A 27,700-nucleotide genomic window follows, 5' to 3' on the forward strand; every position below is an offset into this window, starting at 1 on the left:
TGATTCTCCATGGAGTCAGGCAGGTGACATAAATGTGAGAAGTGGGGGCTTCCCTGGTGGCGCAGTGGTTGAGAGTCCGCCTGCCGATGCAGGGGACACGGGTTCGTGCCCCGGTCCGAGAAGATCCCACATGACGCGGAGCAGCTGGGCCTGTGAGCCATGGCCGCTGAGCCTGCGCGTCCGCAGCCTGTGCTCCGCAACGGGAGAGGCCACAACAGTGAGAGGCCCACGTACTGGAAAAAAAAAAAAAAAGTGAGAAGTGGGCTGGGTGGACAGTACATTAAGGTTCATGGCATTTAAAGGCGGCAGCTGCTTCCAGGGTCCGTTGATTGTTGGCAAGTAAGAATTCGGGCCCCAGTATTGCTTGATATTCCTATTTTTAAAGAAAAACCAGAAATCCAGGTTTTTATGTGAAATATCACAATTTTTAAATAATGGCTTGAAAAGTTTTTAAACACTGTTCAGACCACATAAAACCTAATCTGTAGCTGGGTACAGTTTAGAACCCCGATAACTGAAAATATGAAAATACGGCCAAACCCAAATCAGAATGCAGTGACATGGCCACCAAAGGACTGATAGTTCTTCTCATTATAGGAAAACTAGAAGAGTTGTCTAATCAGTTGAATCACAATCAGGAAGAGGAAGGAACACAAAGAAAGTAAGTATCATTGTGCATGTACCTCAGGTTCACGTTCATGTAATGCTTTTCTTTTCTGAAATTGTGGGTGATACCAAAGAAAGGTTATTAAACCAAAGAAGCAAGGTGTTAATTAAGATATATAATTTGTTAGCATTCAAGTGTGAGGAAAAGAAATACTTGTGTACACACACACACACCCTTCTCTGGGAGAGTGTATGAGAAATGAAACAAGACATTGGTTGCCTGCAGGGAGGGTAACTGGGTGGCTGGTGCATAGGGGAGGGAGGACACTTACTTTTCACTGTGTAGACTTTTATACCCCTAGAACATTATGCCATACACATGAATTATCTCTTCAGAAAAAATTGATAACATAAGATCGTGTGAAAGGGAACAGTTTCTCTCTCAGCAGACCACTTAGGGTAAGGCTTAAAATCCATGTTGATAGAGAATCTTCATCGATAAACCCCCCAAATTACATCCTGACCAACAGAGGGCCTGGTAGAGCCTTGTGAGGAAAATGTTTTGCCACCAGCTTGTTGAGATACTTTTTAAAAAATGATGGGGTTTTTTGTTTTTTGGTTTTTTTTATAACATCTTTATTGGAGTATAATTGCTTTACAAGGGTGTGTTAGTTTCTGCTGTATAACAAAGTGAATCAGGTGTACGTATACATATATCCTCATATCTCCTCCCTCTTGCTTCTCCCTCCCACCCACCCTATCCCACCCCTCTAGGTGGTCACAGAGCACCCAGCTGATCTCCCTGTGCTATGTGGCTGCTTCCCACTAGCTATCTGTTTTACATTTGGTAGTGTATATATGTCAATGCTACTCTCTCACTTTGTCCCAGCTTACCCTTCCCCCTCCTCATGTCCTCAAGTCCATTCTCTACATCTATGTCTTTATTCCTGTCCTGCCCCTAGGTTCATCAGAACCATTTTTTTTTTAGATTCCATATATATGCGTTAGCGTACGGTATTTGTTTTTCTCTTTCTGACTGACTTCACTCTGTATGACAGACTCTAGTTCCATCCACCTCACTACAAATAACTCAGTTTCATTTCTTTGTATGGCTGAGTGATATTCCATTGTATATATGTGCCACATCTTCTTTATCCATTCATCTGTTGATGGACACTTAGGTTGCTTCCATGTCCTGGCTATTGTAAATAGTGCTGCAGTGAACATTGTGGTACATGACTCCTTTTGAATTATGGTTTTCTCAGGGTAGATGCCCAGTAGTGGGATTACTGGGTCATATGGTAATTCTATTTTTAGTTTTTTAAGGAACCTCCATTACTGTTCTCCATAGTGGTTGTATCAATTTACATTCACACCAACAGTGCAAGAGGGTTCCCTTTTCTAAAAATGTTTTTGAAGCTATTTTAATTCAATGCTTTTGTAATAAAATATAGATTTACTTATTTATACATAACTCAAGTTAGAATTACAGTTTTAGAGTTTCACACTCATTAGTAAGGTACCATTTTATATCCTAATGTTTTTCCATACCACAAAACATTGCTTATATCAAATAATATTTTTTATAGCTTAGATTAGATTGCAGTTTTGTATGGTAAAAATATTTTGTAAAACTTTATAATCTTCAGAGAAGTCAGTTACCCTGACTTCTTCACCGTGAATTTTATTCACAGTCATTTCTAAGTCATCCTCATCAGATTAAAATTGATTCCCATATTATTATTTAAATCATCCGAGGAATAGATGTCAAATTTGTCATCAGTGTTCCATTCCAATTTAAAAATCCTTGAGATACTTGATTTTAAGAACAGTAAACGGACACTCTATGTCCCACCCAGAGAGCATTTTTCATCATGTGACTTCTTTGGTAGGATTGGGGCCAAATGAGGACCCAAAACAGTAGGAAAGTGGTGAGCACCATTTTGGAACTCTTTGGATGGGTTTTTCTTCTCTCTCTGATCGCTGGGTTTTGGAGTACCTGTTCCCAGTCTTTTCACAAAGGAGACAATTATCGAGCTTTTGGTCATAAGGGTGTAAGTGGGTAGGGATGTCCTGTGGGAGCAGTCAAAGGGTGTAGGCAGGTGGGGACAAGAACTTCTCATCAGGTTAAGGAGACTGGAGCAGACGTGGACTTTTATACCTCACGAACCCTAGTCTCTTCCTCCCACTTTGAGCACTCCCCTATTCAGGTACCACTTGCTTTACACATGAAGTGGCCAAAGTATTTTGCCATCTTTGGAAATATCACTGCTTGCTGTGACAATGAGAGACACTTCCATGACGGTCAAACTGATACCAAAATTTCCTAATCCTTTTCTCAGAACCATAGGAGCCCCAAATGAAATGTATACCAAAGAGAAAGAGAAGCTGATGGATAAGATTCAAGAAATGCAGGAGGCCAGCGAGCACTTGAGGAAACAATTTGAAACTGAAAGTGAAGTCAAGAGTAGTTCCCGGCAGGAAGCATCTCGCCTCACTGTGGAGCACAGGGTGAGGAGTTTTGTCACTTGTTGATAAGTGATGCCTGCATATGCAGGCATCACTGAAGGGAGTCAGGCCACCTAAAGCATCCGATGAGCAGCATCTGCCTCCCACCAGAGCAGTCTGTTTCCTTATCTCAAAGGACAGGTGGTCTCTGAGGTTACAGCTGCCTCAGGGGAGCCTGGGGATTGACGAGGGCTGAGAGAGGACGGGTGGTGAGGACCTGAGCACTGTCCCATGGACGGCACCCATCTGAGATGACGACGCCCTGGCCCAGAGCACCTTGAGGGTGATAGGCTGATGTGTGACCTTCTCTGAGCAGAGCTTACCCCAACAAAGGCCTCTGCTTGCTTCTGGGGGTGTGTGCCCTTCCTGCAGTTTTCAGAGTCAAAATGTTCTTCTATGCAATGATCATGATAGTAGATGACTTTTTTTTTTTTTTTTTTTTTTTTGCGGTTCGCGGACCTCTCACTGTTGTGGCCTCTCCCATTGTGGAGCACAGGCTCTGGACGCGCAGGCTCAGCAGCCACGGCTCACGGGCCTAGCCTCTCCGTGGCATGTGGGATCTTCCCGGACCGGGGCACGAACCCGTGTCCCCCACATCGGCAGGCGGACTCTCAACCACTGCGCCACCAGGGAAGCCGATGACTAACTTTTTAACATGTGAGAATCTTCATCAGATTGTCAATGCCCTTGTCAAAATGATATTTGGCAACTCTGTCAGCTTCCAGCAGTTCTTTTGAAATTTTATTGGTGTGTGAAACCCACAAGAATGAGAAGCACCAAAGTAGCAGACTGGGTGCTTTCCTGGGAGGTGGATGCTCACAGGCCCCTTCCTGGCCTGGCAACCTCCAAGACCATGACCAGGGGAGGGCTCACCCAGGCATTGGTCAGCCTGCACATGTCCACAGGCCCTGCTCCCTGTCGTCAGGGTCCCCCATTTCCTATCTCACAAGAAAAAAACATGATAGGGTAAAATCACATTTTGCCATGTCAGGATTTAACGTTGAAGAGGAATCCACAGAGTTTAACATTTAATAGGAAGTAACACATTCCAGTCAGGGCACCTGGATGATGACCATCTTTTTTGAGGGGGGGTACACCTTTCTCAGAGAATAAGTTCTCAAATCACACTGGATAAGTAACTGCCTGCTAAATGTGAGAGGCTGTCCCACCTTCTGCCGTTGTGTCTGCGTGTGTGTCCCTGGGGTCTCAGCAGGAGCCAGTGGTGAGGGAGAGGGTAGGTGGGTGATCATGTGTGTTGCACATCTTGTCCTGTGTGAGCCTTCACTCAGCTGTGAGCATGTGGGTGTTGTCAATCCCTGAGTTGTGTGGGATTTGTGTGAGTTTGTTTCTGATGCTGCGGGAGGAGTGAGGTCCCACTCAGTGCCCCTCCTCAGGAGCCCCCCACCTCGTGTGTATGGCTCTCCTCCCAGGCAGGGAAGGGCTGGACCTGTTTCTTCCCCAGTGCATGGAGCTGGGGACCAGTCCTATCTACGTGTTCATTCTAACACACTATTCCTGAACCAGTCAGTAGCTTCAGTGTTACAAGTGAATAGATGAATATGCAACGAAAGAATATAATTTCTATATCTTAGGTGGCAATTTTGCCCACAAATGAGACTAATAGTGTTATTAGTCACAGAAAAAATAAGTAAATAAAAGGATGTCCAACAGTAGTGGGTAGATTAAGTGATTATGTATCATATGACTTAGCCATTAAAATGACAGTTTGGTATATTATCAGTGACGGAGGGAAATATCTGCAATATAATGAGAGAGAAACATAGGATGTAAAACTTTACATGCAGTATGACCCAATTTTTTACAATGTATATGTGCCATATTAGGGGGAAAAAAAGAATGAAATAAATCAAAATGTGAACAGTGATTTCCTCCAAGTTCTCCAGGATTGATGGGTAACTTTTTTATTATTAGATATATTATAAAATAAGCTGAAATAGGAAGAAACTGTACCCACCTCCCCACTTGTAAGGCCAGATAAAGTTCCTCATGTGTTTAACAGAGACACAGAACTGTAGTGGGGACAGGTGGCCACTGAGTAGACACAGCACAACTTCCCTTGACTCTGAGAGTCACCCGAGAACCCAAGCTGCAGTGACTGACTGCGTGGTAGGCATTGCTGGAGCAGAGAAGCCTGAATCCTTTCTGTGTCAAAGCCCTTGGGATTCAGGAAGAACCTAAACACTCTCTGCCCTTTATAGGAAATATTTATAGGCGTCCAAGACTCTCCTGGTTCTTGAGCCAAATTCAGCATAGGCTGGGCCACCCCCTTATCAGGAAGGAGACGCAAAGCCAGGACCCAAATCTCTGAAGTTTCTCCGCCTGCAGCTTCTGACATCCAGAGAGCCCATTTGCACACATGCATATTTTTAAATTCTCTACAATGGGCATTACTTTATTAAGGGAAAATTAGATCAAGTTAACTGTGGTCTATCCGTACAATAGGATATTATTCAGCCACGAAAAGGAGTGAAGTACTGATACCTGCTATAGCATGGATGACCCTTGAAAACATTATGCCAAACATGAAAGGCCACACATGTATGATTCCATGTATATTAAATGTCCAGAACAGGCAAATATGTAGACACAGAAGGTAGATTAGTGGTTGCCAAGGGCTGGAAAGGAATAGGAGGACAAAGGGGTGCCAGCTAAAAGTTACATGTTTCTTTCTGATGTGATGAAAATGTTCTGGAATTAGATGATAGTGATGGTTGCACAACTGAGTATACTAAAAACCATTGAGTGTACACTTCAAATGGGTGAACTGTTTGGTATGTGAATTATAGCTCAGTAAAGCTATTATCAAAAAATAGGTTAAGGGGCTTCGTTGGTGGTGCAGTGGTTGAGAATCTGCCTGCCAATGCAGGGGACACAGGTTCGAGCCCTGGTCTGGGAAGATCCCACATGCCGCGGAGGAGCTAGGCCCGTGAGCCACAACTACTGAGCCTGCGCGTCTGGAGCCTGTGCTCCGCAACAAGAGAGGCTGCGATAGTGAGAGGCCCGCGCACCGCGATGAAGAGTGGCCGCGGCTTGCCGCAACTAGAGAATGCCCTCGCACAGAAATGAAGACCCAGCACAGCCAAAAATAAAAAAATAAATTTAAAAATAAATTTTAAAAAATAGGTTAAGATGCTTCTGAGCTCATGTCCTTGTTTCTTTTGATTTCTGTAGGATCTTGAAGAAGTGTTAGACATGAAGGACAGAGTGATTAAAAAGTTACAAGATCAAGTGAAGACTCTAACCAAGACAATTGAAAAAGGTAGGAAAAATAACATTCAGTTTCCTATTTTTTGAACTTTCAGCTAAGGTCCACATGTGTTGACATGTTATTTCCTGATGTGGTCCAAAGAATTTGAAAACCAAAGGAATGGGTCTCAACTGGTGGATTTGGGGCTCAGTGAAGGGCTAATGGAAGGATCCTTCAAGGCAGGAAGATAGCTCACCACCTCTCAGATGATACCAGATATGCTCATGCAATTGTAAGGGACACCCTGGAATGACTACTTTTAACCTCTTTCTCTGTTAGCTCTCTCCTTGTAAAAATGAAACTGTGAAAAAGTTTCAAATTTAATGGCTTTAAAATTTATTTCCTCTCTCAGTGACATGGAATCAATATTCCAGTTTCTATTAGAAAAAAGAAGTAGACAACTAAGAAGCTGGACAGCAGTCCTAAACATGGACTGAACTGCACACTGAGTGTCCTCATGAGCTCCTGGGAAAAGGACCCTCTGCCTTTCTTTCCTTCACCCGCTTCTTTTTTTTTCACATCTTTATTGGAGTACAATTGCCTTACAATGGTGTGTTAGTTTCTGCTGTATAACAAAGTGAATCAGCTATACATATACATATATCCCCATATCCCCTCCCTCTTGTGTCTCCCTCCCACCCTCCCTATCTCACCCTTCTAGGTGGTCACAAAGCACTGAGCTGATCTCCCTGTGCTATGTGGCTGCTGCCCACTAGCTATCTATTTTACATTTGGTAGTGTATATATGTCCATGCTACTCTCTCACTTTGTCCCAGCTTACCCTTCCCCCTCTGCATGTCCTCAAGTCCATTCTCTCCATCTGCATCTTTATTCCTTTCCTGCCCCTAGGTTCTTCAGAACCATTTGTTTTTTCTTTATTAGATTCCATATATATGAGTTAGCACACGGTATTTGTTTTTCTCTTTCTGACTTACTTCACTCTGTATGACAGAATCTACGTCCATCCACCTCACTACAAATAACTCAATTTTATTTCTTTTTATGGCTGAGTAATATTCCATTGTATATATGTGCCACATCTTCTTTGTCCATTCATCTGCTGATGGGCACTTAGGTTGCTTCCATGTCCTGGCTATTGTAAATAGAGCTGCAATGAACATTGTGGTACATGACTTTTTTTTTTTTTTAACATCTTCATTGGAGTATAATTGCTTTACAATGGTGTGTTAGTTTCTGCTTTATAACAAAGTGAATCAGTTATACATATACATATGTTCCCATATCTCTTCCCTCTTGCATCTCCCTTCCTCCCACCCTCCCTATCCCACCCCCACACCACCGAGCTGATCTCCCCGTGCTATGCGGCTGCTTCCCACTAGCTATCTGTTTTACGTTTGGTAGTGTATATATGTCCATGCCACTCTCTCACTTTGTCACAGCTTACCCTTCCCCCTCCCCATATCCTCAAGTCCATTCTCTAGTAGGTCTGTGTCTTTATTCCCATCTTACCCCTAGGTTCTTCATGACATTTTTTTTTTCTCTTAGATTCCATATATATGTGTTAGCATATGGTATTTTTTTTCCTTTCTGACTTACGTCACTCTGTATGACAGACTCTAGGTCCATCCACCTCACTACAAATATCTCAATTTCATTTCTTTTCATGGCTGAGTAATATTCCATTGTATACGTGGGCCACATCTTCTCTATCCATTCATCCGATGATGGACACCTAGGTTGCCTCCATGTCCTGGCTATTGTAAATAGAGCTGCAATGAACATTTTGGTACATGACTCTTTGAATTATGGTTTTCTCAGGGTATATGCCCAGTAGTGGGATTGCTGGGTCACATGGTAGTTCTATTTTTAGTTTTTTAAGTACCTCCATACTGATCTCCATAGTGGCTGTATCAATTTACATTCCCACCAACAGTGAAAGAATGTTCCCTTTTCTCCACACCCTCTCCAGCATTTATTGTTTCTAGACTTTCTGATGATGGCCATTCTGACCGGTGTGAGATGATCTCTCATTGTAGTTTTGATTTGCATTTCTCCAATGATTAATGATGTTGAGCATTCTTTCATGTGTTTGTTGGCAATCTGTATATCTTCTTTGGAGAAATGTCTGTTTAGGTCTTCTGCCCATTTTTGGATTGGGTTGTTTGTTTTTTTGTTATTGAGCTGTGTGAGCTGCTTGTAAATTTTGGAGATTAATCCTTTGTCAGTTGCTGCATTTGCAAATATTTTCTCCCATTGTGAGGGTTGTCTTTTGGTCTTGTTTATGGTTTCCTTTGCTGTGCAAAAGCTTTTAAGTTTCATTAGGTCCCATTTGTTTGTTTTTATTTCCATATCTTTAGGAGATGGGTGGAAAAGGATCTTGCTGTGATTTACGTCATAGAGTGTTCTGCCTATGTTTTCCTCTAAGAGTTTGATAGTGTCTGGCCTTACATTTAGGTCTTTAATCCATTTTGAGTTTATTTTTGTGTATGGTGTTAGGGAGTGTCCTAATTTCATTCTTTTACATGTAGCTGTCCAGTTTTGCCAGCACCACTTATTGAAGAGGCTGTCTTTTTTCCATCATGTATTCTTGCCTCCTTTATCAAAAATAAGGTGACAATATGTGCATGGGCTTATCTCTGGGCTTTCTATCCTGTTCCATTGACCTATATTCCTGTTTTTGTGCCAGTACCATACTGTCTTGATTACTGTAACTTTAAGTAGTATAATCTGAAGTCCGGGAGGCTGATTCCTCCAGCTCCGTTTTTCTTTCTCAAGATTGCTTTGGCTATTCAGGATCTTTTGTGTCTCCATACAAATTGTGAGATTTGTTGTTCTAGTTCTGTGAAAAATGCCATTGGTAGTTTGATAGGGATTGCATTGAATCTGCAGATTGCTTTGGGTAGTAGAGTCATTTTCACAGTGTTGATTCTTCCAGTCCAAGAACATGGTATATCTCTCCATCTGTTTGTATCATCTTTAATTTCTTTCATCAGTGTCTTATAATTTTCTGCATACAGGTCTTTTGTCTCCTTAGGTAGGTTTATTCCTAGATATTTTATTATTTTTGTTGCAATGGTAAATGGGAGTGTTTCCTTAATTTCTCCTTCCGATTTTTCATCATTAGTGTATAGGAATGCAAGAGATTTCATTAATGCATTAATTTTGTATCCTGCTACTTTACCAAATTCATTGATTAGCTCTAGTAGTTTTCTGGTAGCATCTTTAGGATTCTCTATGTATAGTATCATGTCTTCTGCAAACAGTGACAGTTTTACTTCTTCTTTTCTGATTTGGATTCCTTTTATTTCTTTTTCTTCTGATTGCTGTGGCTAAAACTTCCAAAACTATGTTGAATAAGAGTGGTGAGAGTGGGCAACCTTGTCTTGTTCCTGATCTTAGAGGAAATGGTTTCAGTTTTTCACCATTGAAAATGATGTTGGCTGTGGGTTTGTCACATATGGCATTCATTATGTTGAGGTAAGTTCCCTCTATGCCTGCTTTCTGGAGGGTTTTTATCATAAATGTGTGTTGAATTTTGTTGAAAGGTTTTTCTGCATCTATTGAGATGATCATATAGTTTTTCTCCTTCAATTTTTTAATATGGTTTATCGTATTGATTGATTTGCATATTTTGAATAATCCTTGCATTCCTGGGATAAACCCCACTTGATCATGGTGTATGATCCTTTTAATGTGCTGTTGGATTCTGTTTGCTAGTATTTTGCTGAGAACTTTTGCATCTATGTTCATCAGTGATATTGGCCTGTAGTTTTCTTTCTTTGTGACATCTTTGTCTGGTTTTAGTATCAGGGTGATTGTGGCCTCATAGAATGAGTTTGGGAGTGTTCCTCCCTCTGCTATATTTTGGAAGAGTTTGAGAAGGACAGGTGTTAGCTCTTCTCTAAATATTTGATAGAATTCACCTGTGAAGCCATCTGGTCCTGGGCTTTTGGTTATTGGAAGATTTTTAATCACAGTCTCAACTTCAGTGTTTGTGACTGGTCTGTTTATATTTTCTATTTCTTCCTGGTTCAGTCTCAGAAGGTTGTGCTTTTCTAAGAATTTGTCCATTTATTCCAGGTTGTCCATTTTATTGGTATACAGTTGCTTGTAGTAATCCCTCATGATCCTTTGTATTTTTGCAGTGTCAGTTGTTACTTCTGCTTTTTCATTTCTAATTCTATTGATTTGAGTCTTCTCCCTTTTTTCCTTGATGAGTCTAGCTAATGGTTTATCAATTTTGTTTATCTTGTCAAAAAACCAGCTTTTAGTTTATTGATCTTTGCCGTTGTTTCCTTCATTTCTTTTTCATTTATTTCTGATCTGATCTTTATGATTTCTTTCCTTCTGCTAGGTTTGGGGTTTTTTTGTTCTTCTTTCTCTAATTGCTTTAGTTGTAAGGTTGGGTTGTTTATTTGAGATGTTTCTTGTTTCTTAAGGTAGGATTGTATTGCTATAAACTTCCCTCTTAGAACTGCTTTTGCTGCATCCCATAGGTTTTGGGTCATTGTGTTTTCATTGTCATTTGTTTCTAGGTATTTTTTGATTTCCTCTTTGACTTCTTCAGTGATCTCTTGGTTATTTAGTAGTTTGTTGTTTAGCCTCCATGTGTTTGTATTTTTTACAGATTTTTTCCCTGTAATTGATAGTCATGGTTGGATAAGATACTTGATACAATTTCAATTTTCTTAAATTTACCGGCGCTTCATTTGTGACCCAAGACATGATCTATCCTGGAGAATGTTCTATGAGCACTTGAGAAGAAAGTGTATTCTGTTGTTTTTGGATGGAATGTCCTATAAATATCAATTAAGTCCATCGTGTTTAATGCATCATTTAAAGCTTGTGTTTCCTTATTTATTTTCATTTTGGATGATCTGTCCATTGGTGAAAGCAGGGTATTGAAGTTCCCTACTATGATTGTGTTACTGTCGATTTCCCCTTTTATGGCTGTTAGCAGTTGCCTTATGTATTGAGGTGCTCCTATGTTGGGTGCATAAATGTTTACAATTGTTATGTCTTCTTCTCTGATTGATCCCTTGATCGTTACATAGTGTCCTTCTTTGTCTCTTGTAATAGTCTTTGTTTTAAAGTCTATTTTGTCTGATATGAGAATTGCTACTCCAGCTTTCTTTTGCTTTCCATTTGCATGGAATAACTTTTTCCATCCCCTCACTTTCAGTCTGTATGTGTCCCTAGGTCTGAAGTGGGTCTCTTGTAGACAGCATATATATGAGTCCTGTTATTGTATCCATTCAGCCAGTCTATGTCTTTTGGTTGGTGCATTTAATCCATTTACATTTAAGGTAGTTATCAGTATGTTTGTTCCTATTACCATTTTCTTAATTGTTTTGGGTTTGTTATTTTAGATCTTTTCCTTGTCTTGTGTTTCCTGCCTAGAGAAGTTCCTTTAGCATTTGTTGTAAAGCTGGTTTGGTGGTGATGAATTCTCTTAGCTTTTGCTTGTCTGTAAAGGTTTCAATTTTTCTGTCGAATCTGAATGAGATCCTTGCTGGGTAGAGTAATCTTGGTTGTAGGTTTTTCCCTGTCATCACTTTAAATATGTCATGCCACTCCCTCTGGCTGGCAGAGTTTCTGCTGAAAGATCAGCTGTTAACCTTATGGGGATTCCCTTGTATGTTTTTGTTGTTTTTCCCTTGCTGCTTTTAATATTTTTTCTTTGATGTTAATTTTTGAAAGTTTGATTAATATGTGTCCTAGCATGTTTCTCCTTGGATGTGTCCTGCATGGGACTCTCTGTGCTTCCTGGACTTGATTGACTATTTCCTTTCCCATATTAGGGAAGTTTTCAACTATAATCTCTTCAAATATTTTCTCAGTCCCTTTCTTTTTCTCTTCTTCTTCTGGGACCCCTGTAATTCAAATGATGGTATGTTTGATGTTGTCCCAGAGGTCTCTGAGACTCTCCTCTGTTCTTTTCATTCTTTATTCTGCTCTGCAGCAGTTATTTCCACTATTTTATCTTCCAGGTCACTTATCCATTCTTCTGCCTCAGTTATTCTGCTATTGATTCCTTCTAGAGAATTGTTAATTTCATTTATTGTGTTGTTCATCATTGTTTGCTTTAGTTCTTCTAGGTCCTTGTTAAACATTTCTTGTATTTTCTCCATTCTGTTTCCAAGATTTTGGATCAACTTTACTATCATTACTCTGAATTCTTTTTCAGGTAGACTGCCTGTTTCCTCTTCATTTGTTTGGTCTGGTGGGTTTTTACCTTACTCCTTCATCTGCTGTGTGTTTCTCTGTCTTCTTATTTTGCTTAACTTATTTACTGTGTTTGGGGTCTCCTTTTCACAGACTGCAGGTTCATAGTTCCTGTTGTTTTCGATGTCTGCCCCCAGTGGGTGAGGTTGGTTCAGTGGGTTGTGTAGGCTTCCTGGTGGAAGGGATTGGTGCCTGTGTTATGGTGGATGAGGCTGGATCTTGTCTTTCTGGTGGGCAGGACTGTGTCCAGTGGTATGTTTTAGGGTACCTGAGACCTTATTATGATTTTAGGCAGCCTCTCTGCTATTGGGTGGGGTTGTGTTCCTGTCTTGCTAGTTGTTTGGCATAGGGTGTCCAGCACTGTAGCTTGCTGGTTGTTGAGTGAAGCTGGGTCTTAGCGTTGAGATGGAGATCTCTCGGAGATGTTTCGCCGTTTGATATTACATGGAGACGGGAAGTATCTGGTGGACCAATGTCCTAAACTCGGCTATCCCACCTCAGAGGCACAGGCCTTACACCTGGCTGGAGCACCAAGATGCTGTCAGCCACACGGCTCAGAAGAAAAGGGAGAACAAAAGAAAGAAAGAAAAAAAGTTATTAAAATAAAAAGTTAAATTATTAAAAATTTTTTAAAATTAAAAAGTAATTTAAAAAAAAAGAAAGAAAGAAGAGAGCAACCAAACCAAAAAACAAATACAGGGCTTCCCTGGTGGTGCAGTGGTTGAGAGTCTGCCTGCCGATGCAGGGGACACGGGTTCGTGCCCCGGTCCAGGAAGATGCCACATGCGCGGAGCGGCTGGGCTCGTGAGCCATGGCTGCTGAGCCTGCGCGTCCAGAACTTGTGCTCTGCAATGGGAGAGGCCACAACAGTGAGAGGCCCGCGTACTGCAAAAAAAAAAAAAAAAAAAAAAAAAACAAATCCAGCAATGATAACAAGCTCTAAAAACTATACAAAAAAACAAAAACAAAAATGGACAGACAGAATGCTGGGACAAATGGAAAAAGCAAAGCTATACAGACAAAATCACACAAAGAAGCATACACATACACACTCGCAAAAAGAGGAAAAGGAAAAAATTTATATATATATCTTTTGGAAAGTCTGAGGTCTTCTGCCAGCATTCAGTAGGTGTTCTGTAGGAGTTGTTCCACATGTAGATGTATTTCTGGTGTATTTGTGGGGAGGAAGGTGATCACGTCTTACTTCTCTACCATCTTGAAGGTCTCTCTCCCTTCACCCGCTTCTGTGTCACTGAACTTTTCTGACTTCTCTCTTCTAATTCCCTTTACTCTTTTGTTCAGTATTGCTTCTTCCTCCCAACCTTTATCACTAAGGCTGTATCTTCAGTTCTCTGTTCTTTTTACTATATTCCTTTCTTTGAAAAGCTCCTTTACTATTATTTATTCAGCTCTCACCTCACATTTAATATGTCCAAAACAAAAATGAGGATCTTTCCGCTTCAATAATTAATGATAAAGGTCAGTCTGCCCTCATGAGGGCAGAGACCATGTCTGTCCTTCCCATTGCCCAGTGGTGTCCCCATTGTTGGAATGAATGAAGGAACTGCCATCGCTACATAAGGACTTCCAAAATCCACCTGCCATTCCTCACTTTTCCTGAGTCCCAGTCCCTTTTTGCCTCTAAGACTACTCCTTCACCTTTCTATTATCACCTCCAACCCAGTGTGTCTAAAGTGGAATACATCAGCTTTCCTTCCTGTATCATGTATCTATCGTCATATAACAAACTATCCCAAAATTTAGCAGGAATAAAGACGCAGATGTAGAGAATGGACTTAAGGACATGGGGAAGGGGAAGGGTAAGCTGGGATGAAGTGAGAGAGTGGCATGGACTTATATATACTACCAAATGTAAAATAGATAGCTAGTGGGAAGCAGCTGCGTAGCACAGGGAGATCATCTCGGTGCTTTGTGACCACCTAGAGGGGTGAGATGGGGGAGGGTGGGAGGGAGATGCAAGAGGGAGGAGATATGGGGTTACATGTATATGTATAGCTGATTCACTTTGTTATACAGAAGAAACTAACACACCATTGTAAAGCAATTATACTCCAATAAAGATGTAAAAAAAAAAAAAAAACAGTTTCTCAGCCTAAGTGTCCATCATCTGATGAATGGATAAAGAAGATGTGGCACATATATACAATGGCATATTACTCAGCCATAAAAAGAAACGAAATTGAGTTATTTGCAGTGAGGTGGGTGGACCTAGAGTCTGTCATACAGAGTGAAGTAAGTCAGAAAGAGAAGGACAAATACCGTATGCTAACACATATATATGGAATCTAAGGGAAAAAAATGTCATGAAGAACCTAGGGGTAAGACAGGAATAAAGACACAGACCTACTAGAGAATGGAGTTGAGGATATGGGGAGGGGGAAGGGTAAGCTGTGACAAAGTGAGAGAGTGGCATGGACATACATACACTACCAAACGTAAAATAGATAGCTAGTGGGAAGCAGCCACATAGCACAGGGAGATCAGCTCGGTGCTTTGTGACCACCTAGAGGGGTGGGATAGGGAGGGAGATGCAAGAGGGAAGAGATATGGAAACATATGTATATGTATAACTGATTCACTTTGTTATAAAGCAGAAACTAACACACCATTGTAAAGCAATTATACTCCAATGAAGATGTAAAAAAAAAAAAACACAGTTCTGAAGGTCAAGAATCCATAAGTGGCTTAGCTGGGTGGTCCTCGCTCTGAGTTACAGTGAAGTCATCAGCAGGGATGCAGTCATCTGAAGGCTTAGCTGGGGCTGGAGTGCCTGTCTCCAAGCTCATTCACATGGCTGTCAGGAAGCCAGTACCTTTTGGACACTCCATAGGTGGCACTAGCTCCCAAGGAATATGGTCAGGTACAAGTGACCACACTTAAGAATACCCAAAGTATGATGTTCTTATCATGTATTTCTGCTTCATTTATTGTTCTTCCCAGTCCAGATGCAGTTCAGCAATCAGAGGTTATTCTTAGCATAAGCAGGTTGCTTAGTAAAACAGTTAACATTCTACCTTTATCAGTCTCCAAGGGAACAGAGCTAGTAAGTCAACAGGACAGACTCTCATGCAGTAGAAGAGAGAGTTCTGTTAACTCTTTACCTGGATTATCTTCTTTGTCATCCATCAGAGCCTACTCACTTTTCTTGGCCCAACTGGAGTGCTGCCTCCTTCAAGAAGAATTTTTCAACAGTTCCAACCTACCTATGCGTAAAGTCTTATGTCCCCTGTATTTATTTCCTATGGCTGCCTAACAGATCACCATAAAATTAGTGGCTTAATAAAACACAAGTCTTACAGTTCTAGAGGTCAGAAGTTCAAAATGGTCTTCACAGGGTTAAAGTCAACATGTCAGCAGGGCTTCTGTAGGCTTTAGGGGGAGATTCTGTTCTTGCCTTTTCCTTCTTCTAGAAGCCACCCACTTTTACTGACTTATGGGCTTCCTCCACCATCTTCGAATTCAGCAGCATGGCATCTTTAAAGTCTTTCTGACTCTCTAACCTATGCTTCTGTGTACATCTCCTCCTCCCAGAATGAACATGAATCTTTGGGGACCAGAGGGCAGACTGTGGCCCACCCAGAGATGTCCATGTCCCAATCCCCAGAGCCTGTGAATATGTTACCTTACATGGCAGAAGGGACTTTGCAGATGTGATTAAGTGAAGGGTCTTGAGTTGGGGAGAGTCGCCTGGACTATACAGGTGGATTCAATGTACAATAATCACAAAAGACCTTATAAGAGAGGCAGGAATGACAAGGTGAGAGAAGGTGATATGACAATATAAGCAGAGAGAGAAAGATGTGGTGATAGAAGCAGAGGTCAGGGTGATGTGGCCACAAGCCAAATCATGTGGGCAGCCTCTAGAAGCTGGAAAAGGCAAGAAATGAGTTCTCCCCTAGAGCCTCCAGAAGAAACACAGCTCTGCTGACACTTTGATTTTAGCAGTGTAAGATCTATTTCAGTCTATGACCTCCAGAAATGTGAAACTTTTTTAATTATAATTTTTTTAAAATTGTGCTTTATGCTACTGAGTTTGTGGCACCTTGTGATGGCACATAGGAAGCTAGGCCAGCCACCTTGGGATCATGCAGTTTGGTGTTTTGCACACCACATGTTTTGTGAATCTCCTTTCTTTAACTGTAATGTCAGTGTCCTGAAGGCAAGAGCATCATCTTGGATTGTTTTCATATCCCCACTGTGCTGGATATATACCAGGTGCTCATGAGGATATATACCAGCAGCTGTACTCATTGATATACTCACAGATAAGAATCACTACCAGAAGAAATTCTTCAGGATTTAATAAAGTTTGCATTTATCAGAAAGCCACAGGAGTTCATGGGCAAACCAGCCAGTATGGGATGGAAAGAGACAGAGTAGTCTCATGATAATGCTGGTGAAAGTTGTTTTTGTGTATTTAGTTGATTGTTTGCCTCTGCCTACAGCCAATGATGTGCACCTGTCCTCAGGACCCAAGGAGTACCTTGGAATGCTGGAATACAAGAGAGAAGACGAGGCCAAGCTCATCCAAAACCTCATTCTTGGTAGTGAAACCTGGAACTCTGAATCTTCGCTCTATCTTTGAGAACTTGAGCATCAGCCATTGCTACGATCTTGGGCAGGGGTATTTCCTCTTCTTCCTCCACTGCTTCTTCTCAGCCTCACCACTGTTGACCACGTAATTCTTTGTTTGGGGTGGGGAGGGGCTTTGCACTGTAGAATATTGAGCAGTGTCGTTGGCTTCTATTCTGTAGAAGCCAGTAGCAACCCCTAGCCACGACAATAAGAAATGCCTCCAGACATTGCCAGATGCCCTCTGGGGGTACCTTGCCTTCAGTTGAGAAGCGCTGCCCTAACCTCTTCCCAAGTCTCATCACATGGTCAGGGTAGAAGACACATCTCCTCATCTTTGTGTCTCAGCACAGGAGCCATGGAAAAAGTAATTGTGGTTCCTTTGTTCCATCTGACTTCTGCTGAGAAATTTATTTGCAGGCAGTATGGTGGAGGCTTTCCAGCCACACCTCAGTTACAGGAATCTCCCAGTGGGCATACGCTGGGGTTGGTGGTCTTAGAAACAATCTTACTAGACTGTCTTCACCATGAAAACCACGTGGTTTTCCACGGAAAAGGAGAAAAGCTGCCTCCCTATCAGTGGGTTGTAACATCTCAAAGCAGAAAGCCCATATGTAGCCTTACTCCTCTTGTGCTAATTGACTCCCCTCAGAGGACCTGAGCACCCCTACCCTTTCCTTTCCACCCTCACTGGTGCACAGCTGTGGGGCCTCTTTGTTCCCCTGTCTTAATGCAGGCATGGGGAGGTCTGTGTTTGCTTTTTTTTTTTTTTTTTTTTTGCGGTACGGGGGCCTCTCACTGTTGTGGCCTCTCCCTTGGTGGAGCACAGGCTCCGGACACGCAGGCTCAGCGGCCATGGCTCACGGGCCCAGCCACTCCGCAGCATGTGGGATCTTCCTGGACCAGGGCACGAACCCGTGTCCCCTGCATCGGCAGGCGGACTCTCAACCACTGCGCCACCAGGGAAGCCCTGTGTTTGCTTATTTTAACTTGTTCTATAAAGTTTCTATCTTCCCTTCATTCCCACTCTGCCTTCCAGCCATTCTCCTCCCCTCAAGACCAGCTGGTCCTCCTCTGCAGGACTGCTGTGTACCTGTTTTCTCTATTCAAGGCAGATGCATGTGGTTGCTGAGGTCATATTCCATCCTCATCATAGAGGCTGAAGTGAGGGTGCATGGAACTGGGGTTCCTCTGTTACCTTGGAGATAAGAAATTCTGTCCTTTATTCAACCTTAGAAAAGAGAAGGTACTTTGCAAATGAGAAGTAAGAGAAGCAGGTGGCACCTGCATGTATATTTTTGCCAAGAAAACCACCAGCCTGAACTCCTCCAAGGGAAAAGACACCCTTATGCATTCAGGCACTGCATCAAGTACAGAAAAGCAGACAACCCCTGCCCCATCATTATAGGTTCCTTATCGGGAGAGCTGATCATCAGCTGTAATCCTCACTGACTCTCTCTGCTCCAGACCTGAAGCCCCGCGGTGTGGTGGTGAACATGATCCCCGGGCTGCCAGCTCACATCCTGTTCATGTGTGTACGCTACGCAGATTCTCTAAATGACGCCAACATGCTCAAGTCCCTCATGAACAGCACCATTAATGGTATCAAGCAGGTGGTTAAGGTAGGAACTACCTTTGACATGGCCCTTGGTATCATGGCTACTTTAGGAACACCTGTGGGAATGACCAGTTGCCTGTACTTTTCCCATCCTTCACCTCCAGTCTTTGGTCAACCACATGATTCCTCAAACCAGTCAGAGGCCCAATCAGGAAAAGAATCCAAGCTGTTAGGAAAAGACAACTTAGGTCAGAGAGCCCTAAGGGTGGGGATCTGCCAGTGGACCCCAAATCCTTACCTGCAAGACTACAGCCTGGTAGCCACCACCCCACCACTTCTGTCCCCCGGGGCTGCAAAGAGGGGCTGGCTGCAAGGAGTAGGTGTCTATCCAGATAACAAGTGTGAATGCCAAGGAATGGGAAGGACTGAAAAATTACTCATCTCTTCCCTTGGCATTTATGTAATTCTCCCTTATAAAACCACAGTATGTACTTTTATTCTCAGCCCAGAAACGAAGATAAGCTATATGTAAGGGACCAGTAAAATATAGATCCATTATTCTTCATTCCCCTTCCAAATGGGAAGTAATGTTTGATTTTGAGATATATGTAATTTTTTTAGTTGGGGAAGTCCTATCTCACTTTTAGTAAAATATGTGTTCTAGAAAAGTCGTGAGCAATTAAATCCTATTTTAAATACTCTAGGAAAAGGGAAGAATAAAAACAGTGAGTGCATCAGGCCATGGATAATTCTTCCCCCTATCCCCCCTCCCACCAAATTTTATACTAAGAATTCATTATTCATCAGGAGTTAGGAGTAGAACACTAACATTGATTTGGTCCTGGGTGCTTTATAGTCACTGTCTTCACAGGAGCTACCATTGTGTTCTTAGAAGAGACTTCCATAAATTCATGTTTTCCCTGTCCGTATTTTCATAAATTGGGTTTTCTCAGGGTACACTTGCATTACGTTCCAGGTCATGGGCACACAGTATTTGCCCCATCGTGCTGCTCTGGAATGTTTAAATACTTAGAAACTGAAAGACACATGGCATGAGGAGTGTAAATCCTTCCTTGCCAGCATCTACCATCTCAGCTTCTTCAGTGGCTTCCCACCCCTCCCCCTCCAGTGCACAGCACATTAAAGCAACCCTCACTTGGTCCACATACCCGCTTGGCCACCGTGCCTTTTTTTTTCACCCCTTGCAATCTGGCTTCTACCTCCATTACTCCACAGAAAGATCACAAGTAATTCCTCTTGCTAAATCCAATGGTATTTTCTTAATTTTTATTCTCTTTAAGTGGACTGAACAGTAGCACCATCTCCTTGAAACGCTCTGACATTGTCTTTCAAATCCCAGGACTTTCCCAGTTTTCCTTTTATCTCTCTGGTCTTTATTACCTCTGCTTCCTTTGCTCATTCCTCTCCTTCCTGCCCCATAAGCGGGGGTGTTCTTGCCAACAGAGTCCTCGATCCTGAGCTCTTGTCTGTCCACCCCTTTCCTTCAAGGAGGACATCCTCCCACCTCTCTCCTGCGGTTTGCTCAGCTGTCCACGTTCCACATCATCTCTGCATCCTTTGAGCTTTTGTAGCACAGTCTATGCCCATCATGTAGGCTGTTGGCGGCCTGTTTAACTGTGTCCTATATATGTCATGTCTGTCTTACCAGTCAGAATGTGAACTTTGGAAGGCAAGGACTGAGACATTTCTCAGGCATTCCTGCAGTGCCTGCTTCAAGCATCATAACAGGTGATATAACCTGTACAGAAATACTTTGCAAACCACAACGTGCTAAATAAATATGAGCTTATTTTTATAGTAGAAATTTAATACAGTCTTTAATGAATAAAAAAGGAATTCTTTTCGGTCAAAAGCCACCAGCTAACCAAACAGGTAAGATATGTCTGTTCTTGGCTCAGATGTACCAAATCCAACACCAAAATCCAACTTTGTCTTTTCTTGTTGTTGTTGTTTTTTAAAGGAACATTTAGAAGACTTTGAGATGCTGTCCTTTTGGCTTTCCAATACTTGTCATTTCCTCAATTGCCTGAAGCAGTACAGTGGAGAAGAGGTAGGATTGCCTGCCCACTCTGTGTTCTATGCTGACTGCAAGTCTCCTACCTCCTCATGAGCCAGAACTCACCATAGGAGTTAGGAATTGGGATGCCCAGCTCCAGGGGCAGCTTCTGCTCCAGCTGGCTTTCTTACTCCCCCCTTACCCAGGAGACCAGCTTCACATCACCAACTGAATGGAAGTCACAGGCAAAAAGACTTCTAGAAAGAAGTATAGACCTTGAGCATGGTACTAAGCCTCAGTTTTCTTGACTTAAAATTCATGAGGTAGATTCTGTGATTTTTCATTTTCCTTCTGGTTGTAAAATTCTGAAGTTTTTAGTATTATCACTCTAAAATACAGCTGTTAGTTCAACATGCCTGTTTCTTCATAGCTGTTCTCACTATGAGATTCTGATTGTTCCTCCATAATCTGCAAATCCTTTGCCATTCTGACTCTGCTTTCAAGGGGCTGACATCATAAAGAAGCTCTTCACCTCCAAGTACTCACAGAGCAATATTTCATTGACCTAAAATAGCAAAAATAACTTTCAGGGTTTTCACTGCTCTGCAAAATGGTTATACCATTTTATAGTCCTACCAGTAGTATGTAAAGGTTCCAGTGTCTCATACCTTTACCAACAGTAGGTATTGACAGACATTTTATTATTTATTAGTCTCATGGTATAAGATGATACTTTGTTGACTTAAATTGTAATTACTTGATCACTAGTGAGGTCAAGCATCATTTCATGTGCTTACTAGTCAGTTGGGTTGCCTTTTAAATTGCCTACTCACATCTGCTCTCCATTTTCCTTAAGGGTGATTATTTTTCTTATTGATTTGCAGGAGTTCTTTACATATTATGGGTAGATTGTGGCTTATCTTCTACTTTTCCTTATGGAGTCCTTTGTCAGACACAATTTTTGAATTCTGATGTACTTAAACCTATCAGTCCTGTTCTTTTATGATACCTGATTTAATGTCTTTTTCAAGAAATTCTTCCCTACCCTGAGATCATGAAGTTATTCTTTCTTCTAAACTGATAATTCAAATTTAGAGTTCATAATTATGCTTTTATCCAAAATTGGTATGATTATTTATCCCAAGTTGACATGTGAGGTAATGATCTCATATCTTCTTCCATGAGGATAGCCAGTTGTCCCAATGGATAGAAAGTAATATAAAAATAATCCTACTGGTAGTATTGAATAAAAGGAGAAATAAGTAAAGAAAATCCAACCTCTAACCAAAAGGAATATTGGGGGGAGGGGAGAAGACCAGCCCATTTAAGACAGACTGGCATCTGTGAGGCCTTAATGGGAGGCATTATTCAACACCATTTTTAAAAATCCTTTCTTTACCCCCTTCTGCCATGTATACAATGTTCTTGTCCCTGTCTGAGTGGTTTTTAATTACTATATTTTTATTTCTAAAATTTCAATGGTTCTTTTTCACCTCTGCCTTTTATAATGTCCTATTCTTAATGTTTTTTTTCTTTTATCTCTTTGAACATGGTAAACATATTTTATTACTCTGCTTGGTCTGCTAGCACAGACTAGGTGGCCTAAACAACAGAAATTTATTTTCTCATAGTTCTGGAGGATAGAAGCCCAAGATCAGGGTGCAGGCATGGTTGAGAGATCACTTCTGGGCTTGCAGACAGCCACCTTCTCACTATGTAGTCACATGGCCTTTCCTCAGTGCATGGGGTAGAAAGAGAGATTGAGCTCTCTGCTGTCTCCTTCTGTAAGAACACTAATCCTATCAGATCAGGACCCCACCCTATTACTTCATTTAACCTTAGTAACTTCCTTAGAGACCCCATCTCCAAATATAGCCACCCTGGAGGTTAGGGCTTCAATATATAAGTTTGAAGCGGGGGACAAATATTCAGCCCAGAACCCACATTTTAAACTATTTCAGATTGGTCTATACTCTAATTATAAAGTTATGAATCTCATTTATTCACCTACCAACCTCTTACAGAAGTTCATTTCCTTGGGTGCTTTGCAGTTTTTTCTGTGAGCTTCCATGGGAGTTGTTTTCCAATGTAGTGTAGCTCTGGAGGCACATATTTGTCAGGGAAATAAACAGGACAGTAATGTTTACAGTTGACCCATCCTCAATCAACTGTGGATCATGTGGTACTACAGTACATATTTAGTGAAAAAATCTACATGTAAGTAGACCCATGTAGTTCAAACCCATGTCATTTAAGCATCAAGTGTAGTTAGTTATAGAAAATAAATGCTACCACAAACATCGAGAAATCATTTGATATAAATCAGACATTAAGTTTTAAAGTATAGGAGTTATAGTAGAAGCTTATTATAATATCATTAGTAGAGATAGTATTTAAATTTTCTACATGTCTACATTCTAATTTTTTTTTTTACATCTTTATTGGAGTATAATTGCTTTACAATGGTGTGTTAGTTTCTGCTTTATAACAAAGTGAATCAGTTATACATATACATATGTTCCCATATCTCTTCCCTCTTGCATCTCCCTCCCTCCCACGCTCCCTATCCCACCCCTCTAGGTGGTCACAAAGCACCGAGCTGGTCTCCCTGTGCTATGTGGCTGCTTCCCACTAGCTATCGATTTTACGTTTGGTAGTGTATATATGTCCATGCCACTCTCTCACTTTCTCACAGCTTACCCTTCCCCCTCCCCATATCCTCAAGTCCATTCTCTAGTAGGTCTGTGTCTTTATTCCTGTCTTACCCCTAGGTTCTTCATGACATTTTTTTTCTTAAATTCCATATATATGTGTTAGCATACGGTATTTGTCTTTCTCTTTCTGACTTACTTCACTCTGTATGACAGACTCTAGGTCCATCCACCTAATTACAAATAGCTCAATTTCGTTTCTTTTTATGGCTGAGTAATATTCCATTGTATATATGTGCCACATCTTCTTTATCCATTCATCTGATGATGGACACTTACGTTGTTTCCATCTCTGGGCTACTGTAAATAGAGCTGCAATGAATATTTTGGTGCATGACTCTTTTTGAATTATGGTTTTCTCAGGGTATATGCCCAGTAGTGGGATTGCTGGGTCGTATTGTAGTTCTATATGTAGTTTTTTGAGGAACCTCCATACTGTTCTCTATAGTGGCTGTACCAATTCACATTCCCACCAGCAGTGCAAGAGTGTTCCCTTTTCTCCACATCCTCTCCAGCATTTACTGTTTCTAGATTTTTTGATGATGGCCATTCTGACCAGTGTGAGATGATATCTCATTGTAGTTTTGATTTGCATTTCTCTAATGATTGATGATGTTGAGCATTCTTTCATTTGTTTGTTGGCAGTCTGTACATCTTCTTTAGAGAAATGTCTGTTTACATCTTCTGCCCATTTTTGGATTGGTTTGTTTGTTTTTTTGTTATTGAGCTGCATGAGCTGCTTATAAATTTTGGAGATTAATCCTTTGTCAGTTGCTTCATTTGCAAATATTTTCTCCCATTGTGAGGGTTGTCTTTTGGTCTCATTTATGGTTTCTTTTGCTGTGCAAATGCTTTGAAGTTTCATTAGGTCCCATTTGTTTATTTTTGTTTGTGTTTCCATTTCTCTAGGAGGTGGGTCAAAAAGGATCTTGCTGTGATTTATGTTATAGAGTGTTCTGCCTATGTTTTCCTCTAAGAGTTTGATAGTTTCTGGCCTTACATTTAGGTCTTTAATCCATTTTGAGCCTATTTTTGTGTATGGTATTAGGGAGCGATCTAATCTCATAATTTTTTTGTGTGTGTGGTACGCGGGCCTCTCACTGTTGTGGCCTCTCCCGTTGCGGAGCACAGACTCCGGACATGCAGGTTCAGTGGCCATGGCTCACGGGCCTAGCTGCTCTGTGGCATGTGGAATCTTCCCGGACTGGGACATGAACCCACGTCCCCTGCATTGGCAGGTGGACTCTCAACCACTGCGCCACCAGGGAAGCCCTAATCTGATACTTTTACATGTACCTGTCCAGTTTTCCCAGCACCACTTATTGAAGAGGCTGTCCTTTCTCCACTGTACATTCCTGACTCCTTTATCAAAGATACGGTGACCATATGTGCATGGGATTATCTCTGGGCTTTCTATCCTTTTCCATTGATCTATATTTCTTTTCTTTTCTTTTTTTTTTTTATTTTGCAGTATGTGGGCCTCTCACTGTTGTGGCCTCTCCCATTGCGGAGCACGGGCTCCGGATGCGCAGGCTCAGTGTCCATGGCTCACAGGCCCAGCTGCTCCGTGGCATGTGGGTTATCCCTGGACCGGGGCACGAACCCATGTCGCCTGCATTGGCAGGTGGACTCTCAACCACTGCGCCACCAAGGAAGCCCTGATCTATAGTTCTGTGTTTGTGCCAGTACCATACTGTCTTGATTACTGTAGCTTTGTAATATAGTCTGAAGTCAGGGAGCCTGATTCCTCTAGCTCTGTTTTTCGTTCTCAAGATTGCTTTGCCTATTCAGGGTCTTTTGTGTTTCCATACAAATTGTGAAATTTTTTGTTCTAGTTCTGTGAAAAATGCCAGTGGTAGTTTGATAGGGATTGCATTGAATCTGTACATTGCTTTGGGTAGTAGAGTCATTTTCACAATGTTGATTCTTCCAATCCAAGAACATGGTATATCTCTCCATCTGTTTGTATCACCTTTAATTTCTTTCATCAGTGTCTTATAATTTTCGGCATACAGGTCTTTTGTCTCCTTAGGTAGGTTTATACCTAGATATTTTATTCTTCTTGTTGCAATGGTAAATGGGAGTGTTTTCTTGATTTCACTTTCAGATTTTTCATCATTGGTTTATAGGAATGCCAGAGATTTCTATGCATTAATTTTGTATCCTGCTACTTTACCAAATTTATTGATTAGCTCTAGTAGTTTTCTGGTACCATCTTTAGGATTCTCTACGTATAGGATCATGTCATTTGCAAACAGTGACGGCTTTACTTCTTCTTTTCTGATTTGGATTCCTTTTATTTCCTTTTCTTCTCTGATTGCTGTGGCTAAAACTTCCAAAACTATGTTGAATAAGAGTGGTGAGAGTGGTCAACCTTGTCTTGTTCCTGATCTTAGTGGAAATGCTTTCAGTTTTTCACCATTGAGAATGATGTTGGCTCTGGGTGTGTCATATATGGCCTTTATTATGTTGAGGGAAAGTTCCCTCTATGCCTACTTTCTGGAGGGTTTTTATCATAAATGGATGTTGAATTTTGTCGAAAGCTTTCTCTGCATTTATTCAGATGATCATATGGTTTTTCTCCTTCAATTTGTTAAAATGGTGTATCACATTTATTGATTTGCATATATTGAAGAATGCTTGCATTCCTGGAGCAAACCCCACTTGATCATGGTGTATGATCCTTTTAATGTGCTGTTGGATTCTGTTTGCTAGTATTTTGTTGAGGATTTTTGTATCTATGTTCATCAGTGATATTGACCTGCAGTTTTCTTTCTTTGTGACATCCTTGTCTGGTTTTAGTATCAAGGTGATGGTGGCCTCATAGAATGAGTTAGGGAGTGTTCCTCCCTCTGCTATATTTTGGAAGAGTTTGAGGAGGATAGGTGTTAGCTCTTCTCTAAATGTTTGATAGAATTTGTGTGTGAAGCCATATGGTCCTGGTCTTTTGTTTGTTGGAAGATTTTTAATCACAGTTTCAATTTCAGTGCTTGTGATTGGTCTGTTCATATTTTCTATTTCTTCCTGATTCAGTCTTGGCAGGTTGTGCATTTCTAAGAATTTGTCCGTTTCTTCCAGGTTGTTCATTTTATTGGCATAGAGTTGCTTGTAGTAATCTCTCATAATCTTTTGTATTTCTGCAGTGTCAGTTGTTACTGCTCCTTTTTCATTTCTAATTCTATTGATTTGAGTCTTCTCCCTTTTTTTCTTAATGAGTCTGGCTAATGGTTTATCAATTTGGTTTATCTTCTGAAAGAACCAGCTTTTAGTTTTATTGATCTTTGCTATCATTTCCTTCATTTCTTTTTCATTTATTTCTGATATGATCTTTATGATTTCTTTCCTTCTGCTAACTTTGGGGTTTTTTTGTTCTTCTTTCTCATTGCTTTAGGTGCAAGGTTAGGTTGTTTATTCGAGATGTTTCCTGTTTCTTAAGGTAGGATTGTATTGCTATAAACTTCTCTCTTAGAATTGCTTTTGCTGCATCCCATAGGTTTTGGATTGTCGTGTCTCCATTTTCATTTGTTTCTAGGTATTTTTTAATTTCCTCTTTGATTTCTTCAGTGATCACTTCGTTATTAAGTAGTGTATTGTTTAGCCTCCATGTGTTTGTATTTTTTACAGATCATTTCCTGTAATTGATATCTAGTCTCATAGCGTTGTGGTCAGAAAAGATACTTGATACAATTTCAATTTTCTTAAATTTACCAAAGCTTGATTTGTGACCCAAGATATGATCTATCCTGGAGAATGTTCCATGAGCACTTGAGAAAAATGTGTATTCTGTTGTTTTTGGATGGAATGTCCTATAAATATCAATTAAGTCCATCTTGTTTAATGTATCATTTAAAGCTTGTGTTTCCTTATTTATTTTCATTTTGGATGATGTGTCCATTGATGAAAGTGGGGTGTTAAAGTCCCCTACTATGAGTGTGTTACTGTCGATTTCCCCTTTTATGGCTGTTAGTATTTGCCTTATGTATTGAGGTGCTCCTATGTTGGGTTCATAAATACTTACAATTGTTATATCTTCTTCTTGGATCGATCCCTTGATCATTTTGTAGTGTCCTTCTTTGTCTCTTGTAATAGTCTTTATTTTAAAGTCTATTTTGTCTGATATGAGAATTGCTACTCCAGCTTTCTTTTGGTTTCCACTTGCGTGGAATATCTTTTTCCATCCCCTCACTTTCACTCTGTATGTGTCTCTAGGTCTGTAGTGGGTCTCTTGTAGACAGCATATATAGGTCTTCTTT

General features: G+C 41.0%; 1 protein-coding gene across 1 annotated transcript in view; it reads left to right on the forward strand.

The window, feature by feature from the left end:
- The window catches only part of MYO5C (myosin VC), a 99,667-nt gene that overhangs the window by 57,390 nt on the left and 14,577 nt on the right, over nt 1-27,700 (forward strand). The window contains exons 29-34 of the mRNA XM_060003748.1: nt 598-661; nt 2,949-3,117; nt 6,307-6,394; nt 17,035-17,133; nt 18,629-18,783; nt 20,701-20,790. Coding sequence (XP_059859731.1) covers nt 598-661; nt 2,949-3,117; nt 6,307-6,394; nt 17,035-17,133; nt 18,629-18,783; nt 20,701-20,790 — 665 coding nt within the window. The remainder of the gene's footprint in view (nt 1-597; nt 662-2,948; nt 3,118-6,306; nt 6,395-17,034; nt 17,134-18,628; nt 18,784-20,700; nt 20,791-27,700) is intronic.

Source organism: Delphinus delphis, chromosome 2 (genome assembly GCF_949987515.2).
Source record: "Delphinus delphis chromosome 2, mDelDel1.2, whole genome shotgun sequence".
Classification (NCBI taxonomy): domain Eukaryota; kingdom Metazoa; phylum Chordata; class Mammalia; order Artiodactyla; family Delphinidae; genus Delphinus; species Delphinus delphis.